General features: G+C 49.7%; 1 protein-coding gene across 1 annotated transcript in view; it reads left to right on the top strand.

Moving 5' to 3' along the window:
• Positions 1-5094: 5094 nt before the first annotated feature.
• Positions 5095-11562, top strand: part of JPH4 (junctophilin 4) — a 34909-nt gene continuing 28441 nt past the window's right edge. The window contains 1 exon segment of the mRNA XM_010831414.1: positions 5095-5302. Coding sequence (XP_010829716.1) covers positions 5095-5302 — 208 coding nt within the window.

Below are 11562 nucleotides of genomic sequence, written 5' to 3'. Positions count from 1 at the left end.
TGGAGAAATAATATCCCACATGCTGCATGGTGTGGCCAAAAGATTGAAATAAAAATGAATATGAGGAGGAAAAATTTTTTTAAAAAAACTATAAAAGAGTGGGGCTTTCCTGGTGGCTCAGGGATAACCTGCCTGCCAGTGCAGGAGACACGAGTTCGATCCCTGATCCAGGAAGAGCCCACATGCCATGGAGCAACTAAGTCCATGCTCCACAACTACTGAGCCTGTGCTCTGCAACAAGAGAAGCCACTGCAACAAGAAGCCTGTGCACTGCAACTAGAGGAGCCCCGCCAGCAATGAAACCCGGTGCAGCCAAAAATAAATAAACGATTTTAAGAAAAAACTATAAAGGAGTATTTTAAATAAAATAATGTTTGGCCCACTGCTTAATTGACCAAAAGGAGCATTCCCTTTAGGTGAAAGGGTCGTGCAACTTCTTGGTAAATCTGACCCAGGATCTGCACCACACAGCAGATTTTTACCCTCATCCCACAGAACCCAGCCTCCATGAAAACTCAGGTAATGGACTCTTTAGCCCAGGTACACTGCCTCAGGCCAGCCAGGGACTGCCTCTTCTGCTCCAGTGCTGCGCCAGGACTGTCCACCTAGGCACTGACCCTCAAGTTGCCTCCTGCCCATAAGTTCAGCCCCACGAGTGGGACCTGGGCAGAGGCAGCCAGGGATGTCAGCACAGGGGTGAATGTGGCATTATAGGGGACAAGGGACCAACCACCACAGTAGTCTGGGGTAAAAACAAGAGAAAAATGGCCAGAGGCTGCAACTTATGCCACTTTTTATTCCCAAGGGGCCCCACATCCAAACAAGACAGAGAACCCTCAGGCTGGAAGGGCATCACCCCTGTTTATCATAACCCTCACCTGTGGCCATCTCAGGACACCCCAGAATTCCCCTTTGCCCTAAGAGTTCTTTCCAGATCTTTCTTAAGGCATCAGAGAGGAAGAGGTTAACCTGAAATGTATAAACGCAGACAAAATGCTCCCAGGTAGAGTCACATATGCCAAGCCTCAGCGCCAGAGTCTGACCCGTCCTGAGGACCTCCCTCCCACATCTGTAGGAGCTGCAAGCTAACTAGTCCCCACCCCACCCCACTCCGCCTTCCCTCCCAAACAGGCTTCACGCCTTCTCCTCCCCAGGCCTCCCAGCACACAAATATCTGCAGAACAGCAGGACTCTCTGATGTTCCAAACTCGGTGGCTTTCTGTTTTTCACTTGTTAGTCAGGATGAAAGCATCTCATACCACCTCAAGGGCTGTTGGGAACCAAATAAATACTGAGGTGGTTTATTCCCAGGAAGCATTTGGGTCTGGTTACCCATAATCCACAGCCTCTGGCTGGAAACTTGACCTGGGGAGGACTCTGGGGGGAACGGATGGAGAGACCCAAAGAGTCCAGCCCCTGTCCTCACCCAACCCGGGCAGCTGCCTTTCCCGCAGCCCCTGTCCCCTTGTGAGGCAACGAGGTGAGAGCCAGGTGAGCGGTGGACACAAAGCCCGTTCCTTCTCTTTGCCCCTCCGCCTCTCACAGCCCCCTCCACACTGGGGACACTCCCTCATCCCACGGCGCTCTTGAGGGAGCCTCATCTCATAGGCAGCTTGAGCCCAGGCTGGGCTTTTCCAGACAGAAGAAGGGGCAAGGGCCATAGATCAAGTGCCGACCCTCCCTCTGCACCCCCTACCCTTTCTCCTGCCCTCTCCCCCAGCCCTTCCCATCCCTGAGGTCTTTCCACTACAGACACACACCAACAGCCACACACACAAATCCCCTCTCTGAGCATTTCCTTATTGGAAGCAAAGTTCTCTTGTCTCCCTCGAATCCCTGCCTCCTGCATGTGGGACTTTTCTCAGTGACAGCCATCCCCACTGCTACCCTGGCAGTCAGCACCTTCCCTCACTCACTGCAGGAGGCGAGGGGTCAGCAGCCCTGACTCTGCTGTCAGGCTCCTATTGTCCACCTCCTCTCTGCGGCCTCTCTCTCCCTGCAGGCCCCCTGCACCACTCTCAGTCTCTCCCCTGCAGGCCTGCAGGGCACTGGCCTGGCTTGCCCGCGACTGTCCTCCCCTGCCTCAGCCCCTGCAGAGTGTAGGATCTCTAGTCTTGGGACTGGAGATCCAATGGCAAGATTCTGCCCATGGCCCTGGCTACTAAAGGGCTGCGGGACACCCCACCGAGTCCCCTCTCTGGGCCTGGCCTTCTCACGGAACCATTCTGTCCCACCCTGCTTGTCTGCATCTTCCCAGCATAACCACCCCCTGAGGCCCCAGTTCTTCCAGGTCTGTAAAACCTACTCTGCAAGGACCGAAGCCTTTGGCCCAGAGACTTAAATACTCTTGGTTCACTGGTAAATTCTGACTCCCCACTTCAGAGCCCTCAGTCAGGCTGCTGCAGGTGGCACCCTGCCCTGAACCTGCAGCCCGGAACTGTCCCAACCCCAGGGAGACTTCATGGCTTTTTCCTAAGTAACAGAAGTAGTAAAGGTGTCTTGATCTTCATAGCGTATCTCTTTCAACTACACCTGAGTTTATGTTAATAGGCAACTTGGAAAACACCTAAGGATGGGGGCTGGTTGCCAGGGGAACCAACTATGTGATTAGAGGGCTGGAACTTTCAGCCCCATCCCCTTGATCTCTGGGGAGAGGAGAGTGATTGGAGGTTGAATAAATTGCCATTGGTCAATGATTTAATCAATCATGCCTATGCAATGAAGCTTCATAAAAACACAAAGGTCAGGATTCAGAGAACTCCTGAGTTGGTGAGCACATGGATATCTGGGGACAGCGGTGCCTGAGAGGTCAAGGAAGCTCTGTACTCTTTTCCATATCTTATTTTTTTTTAAATATTTGTTTATTTATTTGGCTGTGTTGGGTCATAGTTGCTGTGCACAGGCTTAGTTGCCTCAAGGCATGTGGATCTTAATTCCCTGATCAGGGATTGAACCTATGTTCCCTCCATTGGAAGGCAGATTCTTAACCACTGGACCACCAGGGAAGTCCTTCTGCCCCGTACTTTGCCCTGTGCACCTCTGTGGAGCTCTGTGAATCTAAAGAGGGTGCGTGCTTGGGGAAGGGATGGAGGAGAGGTGGGTGGGGTAGGAGACGAGAGATTTCCCAGTCAGTCGGAGATAATGGCATCTGCCTGAGGGTGGTGCACAAACGGGACCACGGATAAGATGAGCAAGGGGAAATTCCCCTCACCATACAGTGCCCCCCCCCCATATTTTTTAATTGCATTCCATTGAAAGCAGAGCAGCTTGTTTTGTGAGCATTTCACCTCTGTGGTGGCAGACATGATGGGGGAAGATTTCTGTGCCGTAGCCAGAGTTGTTTGTAGAGCATCAAGCCCTTGGAGGACAGGGGGGCAGCAGAGAAGGTAAGGCGGGCCATCATCGAGTGTGCTCAGCTTCACGAGGGAAGATTGCAAACAGTTCCGAGAAGAGGCATGATCCCATGAACCGAGATGCTAAAAGGGAAAATGACTCAGGAGGGTTAGTAGACTGTCAGCAATGAGATCTCAGCTACAGACTCACAAATGAGCCTTCGGAGGCACTAAGGAAGCTGAAGAGACTGGGGAGGCCACAGGGAGCTCGGATTTCAGGTCATCTCTGAGGATGGAGGCAAGGGCACTTGGCCAAGGGCAGATACACAGGAGGGACCAGTCTGAGAAGGATGTTGGCAGAGCACAGAGAATTAGGGAGGCAGAAGGCAAGCTCTGACCAGTGCATGGGCAGAGGGGACGATAACAATGACAGGACAACCGTGACCTCATCTCAGTCCATCTGGCCTATCAGAGGGGCTAGGGGACAAACCCCCCGAGTGAAAAGAACATAGTTGTAGGAGAATAACAAAGCCAGAGATGGACCTCAAGGCATTTTACAAGGTCTCTCATGGACCCAGGTGAGCCAAGTGGCAGGACGGCTAGGTGGACTGTAGTGGGTTGGAACACCTGAGCTTATGCAAGGCTGGGGGCGGGTCTAATGCAAGATCCGTCTGAGAGACACTGAGAATCCCTTGTCTAAAAAAGGTGGAGAATCTTAGTGTCAGGTACAGTCACCAAGGAGGACCACAATCACCAATGTATGTCCCCACCAAAGGATGTGAAAAACATAAATTGTTGGCAGAGAGCGGACACCTGTTCTTGACTCTTACCAAGAGCAGAGACTTAATCCACAACTCTACCCACGGAGGATGGAACAGGGCCTAGCAAAGAGCAAGCCCTCGAAAAATATTTGCTGAATGAATAAATGCAAAAGACATGAGAAAGGAGAGCAGAGAGTATAGGAACCAGCTTTAAAAGCCGGAAAGGACCATCATGGCACATTCCCAGGGACACGTGGTTTGTGCCTGCTTTTACAGGTCTCAGTGGGGAGTGCCTCAGACCCTTGCCAACTCCCAGGGGCAGCCTCTCACCTGTCCCCCATCTTCTTACTGGCCCCCAGGGTGTTCCCCACCAACGGGCTGACCACTGCATTGCACACCAGGAAGTCAACGCCCCCACAGTGCTCCAGAGCAGGGTGGCATGTAAGGCTGGGTGAGCTGGAGATGGCTTGAGCAGGCCTGGCCCTCCCAGAGTAGTCCAGTGCAAGGGGCGTTGAGACAAAGCTTGTTAATCAGATACCATCTCCAGTAGGAATGGTGTCAAGGCTCTGTGAGAACCAAACTCAGTGAAGGTAAGGGCCTCGGACAGGCCCAGGCCAGGCTCTCCGGAGCCAAGGTCCTCAGGGGAGGTAAGTCCTATCCAGGAGCCCTCTGGGGGGTGAGGATGGGGGAATCCCTTTAGAGCTCTCTTCAACCATAGATCTCCCAGCTTGGGTGGGAGTGAGGCCCTCCCATCAACAGGCCCCGTTACAGAGTGCCAGCGTGAGCAGTGAGGTGGGCTTAGTTAGACCATGAGCAGTCATGGTCTCAGGCCACATTCTGGGGCCTCCAAGCCCCCATCCCAGTCCCTGCCTCCCTGCTCACCCCCAGAGCTGAGCAAGGAGGGGAAGGCTCTGCATGTTCTCCTCTCTGTGTCCTTCCACCTCCGTGGCCTATTACTGTGGCCACCAGCTGCTCCCGGTCTCTGCCATCCCCTGGGGCACATGGTGCCCATCATGCTCAGCCCCTCGCCCTTCAGCTCTGCCACCGCCCAGTCCATGTTCTGCTGCCAGACACTGAATCGTGGTGAAGCTGATCCTGTGGCAGAGATGGAAGGAACAAGGCAGCCCCAGCTCCCTGCTGCCATTCTCCTTCCCCCTCTGAAAATCAACAAAGCCATGCCCTGCCCCGAAGCCCTGAGGTCCTTCTGTGGTAAGGATCCCTATGAGGGGTCAGGACCCATGGGATAATGGGGTGCTCACCCATCAGTGGACGCTGTGACCATGGCTACCCAACTGACCAGGATGCACTTCTGTTTTATCCCTCTGCTGCTACATTGTCCAGAGAGCTCAGCAGAGGATGGAACAAGCTCTGAGGGACCCAGGCCACTGCTTGGAGCATGGTGGCCAGTGACTGGCCTGCTCCCTGCTAAACTCTACCCTGGGGGAAAGAATCAAAAACTTAAAACTTATTACGCTGAGCTCCTCCGGACAGACAAGGGCCAGGAGCAGAGAATGTAAAATCAACAGGTGAGCCTCAGGCCAGGGAAACTTTTCTGAAAATTTCCTGTTTATAAAAGGGGCAAATTAGAATGGGAAACCCAGAATTCAGTAGACAAGGCTATTTTCCCATTCAGTCCATAAACAAGCACTGAGCACCTTCAATGTGTCGGGTACCAGGCAATAGACGTCATGACCCTGGTGAACCATGCCCTCTGATCCCCACCCATGGTGCTTCCCAGTAGGGTGAGGATGCCAGATACCAAACCAATAATTATACCAATCATCAATTTTAATGAGCTGCTTATGGTTGAAAAAACAGAATTCAACGAAACTCTCAGTCAAAGCTGGAGGGAATACAAGCACAATCACTTTGGAAAATGGTTCGGCGCTGCCCAGGGAATTTGAACAGACAGCCCTCTGATTCCACACTTTCACAGCCCAAGAGGGTGGTCATGTGTGCACCACGAGCCTGCACACGAGCGTTCACAGCAACATGCTTTGTGATAGCCTCAAACTGGAACCAAGCCTAAACGTCCATTAATGGTAGAGTAGACAAATTGGGTTGCACTTATATACCAGAATACTACACAGCAATGAAAATTAGTGAACTGAAGCTACATACTGAACAGCATATATGAATCTTAAAAAAAAAAAAAAAATAGATATCCTTGAGGGAAAGAAACCAGACACAAAATCATGTGTTATTATGTGATTGTATATACATGAGTTTCAAAAGCAGTCAAAACCCCTCTGTGTTGTTTAAGAATGCAAACAGGTGGTAAAATTGCACAGAAAAACAACAATACTTATCACAAAATTCAGGATGGTGAATATTCCGAGGGTAAAAGGAAGGTTACAACTGGGGAGCGGCAAACCTAGGGACTCCTGGGGTGCTGGTTGCGTTCCACTGTATGACTATGGTGTCCATTATGACATATGTGACTTGAGGGAGGGATAATTAAGGAATTTGGGATTAATAGACACACACTACTGTGTATAACGTAGATCTACAACAAGGACCTACTGTATTGCATAGGGAACTACATTCAATATCTTATAATAACCTATAACAGGGACTTCCCCGGCGGTCCAATGGTTAAGATTCTGTGATTCTACTGAGGGACTACAAATTCAGCCCCTGGAAGAGGAACTGAGATCCCACATGGTTCCACATATTGCACTGCAAGGCAAAAAAAAAAAGCCCAGCTCCTCCGCACAGACAAGGCCAGCAGTAAAGAATGAAGGAAAAGAATCTGAAAAAATAATATATGGAACTGAATCATTTTGCTGTACACCTGAAACACTGCAAATCAGTCATACTTCAATAAAAATGTTTAATCAAAAATATAAAAATAAATAAAAATTTTTAAAAAGAATATACCCCCACAAGAAAAAAAGATACATGTGTCTTGTGTGTGCATATATATTGTGTATATATGTGTGTGTGTGTGTGTGTGTATGCATTCATATACACTTTTATGTATTTATTATATTTCACAATCAAAATGTTTAAAAAGTTAAGATTATCTACTTACGGTAAATTTTTAAATTCAAGCAGTTCAAAGCTAACTCATAAACTAAATCTCTCAGTTCTCATCTTGGAGGCAAACATCCCAGTGTCTCAAACACTTTCTCAGAGATGTTCTGTGCAAAGGGCTTTGTTTGGAACAACAAGCTTTTGTGTATAAACATTCGATCCACAAAGGGTTTCCTGGGAGCATCCTGCCGGCAGTGGAGGAAGCAGAGGATCAGTGGGCTCCTTGAGGGCAGCTCCACTTGCTTCCTCTCTGGGCCCCAGATCCCTGCCAGGCCTGAAGCCAGGGGTGCTTGCTCAGGCCAACTCAGTACAGGGTGCCTGGCTCCTTTCTGCTCAGGCTGGGAGAACCGTCATTAGGGAGACTGCAGAAAACAGGACGTGGAAGACGAAGGGGGTCTGATGAGGGAAGTAGCTGAATGGGTACTCTAGTCCAGGGGCACAGATTGAGAGGCAGAGCAGAGGGGTGTGAATGTCCATGGTGGCTGGGACAGAGTAGGGTCCTCTCTGTGCCAGGGGAGCATAGAACGAGGGACCCTTGGCTGAGAAACCTGGCTGTGGTTCCCAATGCCTGCATGATGACTCCACCAGGCTGTGCTGAAGTGAAGCTATCTGAAGGGCAGCTGTGGGGAGCCCAGGCCAGTCAAAGCAGCCCCAAGCCAGACTGGTGTGGAGACCCATGCTCCTCGGAAACACTCAGAAAGGAGAGGTGTGCCACCCTATCTATGCACAGGGTGAGAATTGGCATGGGAGAATCACGTATTCCCAGTTCCCCATGAACTGGAAATATATCAGGGATGCTTGCCTAGGGGACCCTCCAACCTCCAATTTCCTAGCTCCACATCAGTGTGAGCTCCACATCTCCAACCTTTCCCTCCAACCTCCAATTTCCTAGCTCTACATCAGTGTGAGCCGAGGCTCCTGCTTCCCCCAGCATGAGATTCCATTTGCTTGCTGAGGAGCACTGTCCCTTCTTGAATCTAGGAATTTGATTAGCTTCCTGCTAAGGGAGATGGGGAAGGCATGGTTGGAGCAAGGGACTGTCAAGGACACTCAGGGACTTGGGGTATATTTTTGGGGTATGGAGAGTCAGGGAGCTGAAGAGAGGCAAGCCCTGGCAGCTCTGAGTCCAGGGGCCAACAAACATACCCTTTCAGGAGTCTCTGGTGTGGGCTGACTCTGTCCACAGACCCTTCATCTGTTCCAGACCTGCTCTGGCCACTCCATCACAAGGGACTCTGGTTACTAAGCAACCCCTGCCGTACCTACTGCATCTCCCCTCGTTCCTTAGCAACCCTTGCATAACCCAGTTCCTTGGAGTTAGGGGTTGGTATCTATACATGATAAGTGAATGGGTGCTGCTCAGGAATAGTGGAGAAATTTCAGAGTAAATATCAGTTTGCGTCAGTGTCATATTGCAGGTGATCAAATGGTCTGCTTTGGGAAGGAAGGTCTTGATAGTCAATTTTGGTCTCTCTACTGGTACCATACTTCCAAAAACACCCTTTGCAGGTCCTAGATCTCCTTGCTTTTTTTTTGTTGTTGTTGTTGTTAAATCCCAGCTGCTTTCACTCTGCTCTCTCTCTCTCTTCTCTGCAAGGTCATAATACAGTCTTTCTTTTGAGGGGATGAGGGGTTTCAGGTTCTGATGGTTCTACCTTTCCTAAATAGGACAACAGATTCTAAATGTTGTTCTGACCCCTGGGGGACTCCTCTCCCCTGCAGCTGCGATCACAGGTTAACCCCATCATGTGCCAAGGGAAATCAGTCTCCTTGGCAGGGAGGGCAGCAGGAAAAAGAGGATTCGCATTTTGTCGGGGCAGGACACCCCCTGCTGGAAGGCTGGTTTTATAGCACCTCAGGGAAGCAGGTCCCATTGCTCAGCAAGTCTGCCGCTTCCAGCACTTCTTACCAAGCCTTCAACTTGCAGCAAAGTGGTTTGCCGGAAAGCTGCCCTACTTGTAAGGAAAAGCAACTCCAGGAGAGACTGGTGAGACCTCCTCTATCTCCTTTGGTTCCCTTTCCTGTTCAAGTTCCCCTAGATCAAGGCCTGAGATTGAATGACTTCCATGGGCCCAGACTCTGGCAATTTCTCCCTTCATTCTCACTCATCTTCACTCTGAAGCACAGGTCCTGGGAGCCTAGAGTGGCCTCTGAGCCTGGCATTGCCCACTCTGATTCCCCTTCCCATGCAGATCAGTTCAGATGCCCAAATGTGGAGGATGGGAAGCCAAGTAGACATACCCTCAATCTAGTCCCAAGTGGAGGTGCATGGCCTTCACTGATGGGACCAAAAAGAGAAGAGAATGGTAAAGGAAAGAAAACAAAGACTAGGGAAAGATGCCCGGTCATTAGAAACATTGATAATCAGGAGAGAGAAACGAGGGACATGTCAACAAAAGCTGCGTGATCTTGGGCATTTATTCCTCTCTCTGACTCCAATGGCACCTTGATAAGAACTAAGTTAGGTGGTCCTAAGGGCTGTGACCGACACACTAAGCACGGCCAAGAGGAGCTACCCCACGTCCGAGGTCAGGGGCAGAAGCCAGGAGGACCCCATGCCCAAAGGGCGGTGGCCAAGAGGAGTTACCCCACTTCCGAGGTCAGGGTCGGCGACCGAGAGGAGCTACCCCGCGTCTGAGGTCAGGGGTGGCGGCCGGGAGGACCAACCCCACATCCATGGAGCAGTGGTTACGTGGGCGCAGGAGGGCCTAGAGGAGCTATCCCACGTTGAAGGTCAGGAAGGGCGGCGGTGAGGAGATATCCCTCGTCCAATGTAAGGAGCAGTGGCTGTGCTTTGCTGGAGCAGCCGTGAAGAGATACCCCATGCCCAAGGTAAGAGAAACCCAAGTAAGACCGTAGGTGTTGCAAGAGGGCATCAGAGGGCAGACACACTGAAACCATACTCACAGAAAATTAGTCAATCTAATCACACTAGGACCACAGCCTTGTCTAACTCAATGAAACTAAGCCATGCCTGTGGGGCAATCCAAGACGGGCGGGTCATGGTGGAGAGATCTGACAGAATGTGGTCCACTGGAGAAGGGAATGGCAAACCACTTCAGTATTCTTGCCTTGAGAACCCCATGAACAGTATGAAAAGGCAAAATGGTAGGATACTGAAAGAGGAATTCCCCAGGTCAGTAGGGGCCCAATATGCTACTGGAGATCAGTGGAGAAATAACTCCAGAAAGAATGAAGGGATGGAGCCAAAGCAAAAACAATAACCAGCTGTGGATGTGACTGGTGATAGAAACAAGGCCCAGTGCTGTAAAAAGCAATATTGCAAAGGAATCTGGAATGTCAGGTCCATGAATCAAGGCAAATTGGAAGTGGTCAAACAAGAGATGGCAAGAGTGAATGTCGACATTCTAGGAATCAGCAAACTAAAATGGACTGGAATGGGTGAATTAAACTCAGATGACCATTATATCTACTACTGTGGGCAGGAATCCCACAGAAGAAATGGAGTGGCCATCATGGTCAACAAAAGAGTCCGAAATGCAGTACTTGGATGCAATCTCAAAAACAACAGAATGATCTCTGTTCGTTTCCAAGGCAAACCATTCAATATCACGGTAATCCAAGTCTATGCCCCAACAAGTAACGCTGAAGAAGCTGAAGTTGAACAGTTCTATGAAGACCTACAAGACCTTTTAGAACACCCAAAAAAGATGTCCTTTTCATTATAGGGGACTGGAATGCAAAAGTAGGAAGCCAAGAAACACCTGGAGTAACAGGCACATTTGGCCTTGGAATACAGAATTAAGCAGGGCAAAGACTAATAGAGTTTTTCCAAGAAAATGCACTGGTCATAGCAAACACCCTCTTCCAACAGCACAAGAGAACACCCTACACATGGACATCACCAGATGGTCAACACCGAAATCAGATTGATTATATTCTTTGCAGCCAAAGATGGAGAAGCTCTATACAGTCAACAAAAACAAGACCAGGAGCTGACTGTGGCTCAGATCATGAACTCCTTATTGCCAAATTCAGACTTAAATTGAAGAAAGTAGGGAAAACCACTAGACCATTCAGGTATGACCTAAATCAAATCCCTTATGATTATACAGTGGAAGTGAGAAATAGATTTAAGGGCCTAGATCTGATAGAGTGCCTGGTGAACTATGGACTGAGGTTTGTGACATTGTACAGGAGACAGGGATCAAGACCATCCCCATGGAAAAGAAATGCAAAAAAGCAAAATATCTGTCTGGGGAGGCCTTACAAATAGCTGTGAAAAGAAGAGAAGCAAAAAGCAAAGGAGAAAAGGAAAGATATAAGCATCTGAATGCAGAGTTCCAAGGTATAGCAAGACTAGATAAGAAAGCCTTCTTCAGCGATCAATGCAAAGAAATACAGGAAAACAACAGAATGGGAAAGACTAGAGATCTCTTCAAGAAAATTAGAGATACCAAGGGAACATTTCA

The sequence above is a fragment of the Bison bison genome, unplaced genomic scaffold (assembly GCF_000754665.1).
Source record: "Bison bison bison isolate TAMUID 2011002044 unplaced genomic scaffold, Bison_UMD1.0 scf7180017864526, whole genome shotgun sequence".
Lineage (NCBI taxonomy): Eukaryota > Metazoa > Chordata > Mammalia > Artiodactyla > Bovidae > Bison > Bison bison.
Note: the sequence above shows the minus strand (reverse complement) of the source record. Positions and strands in the feature narration are given on the sequence as shown.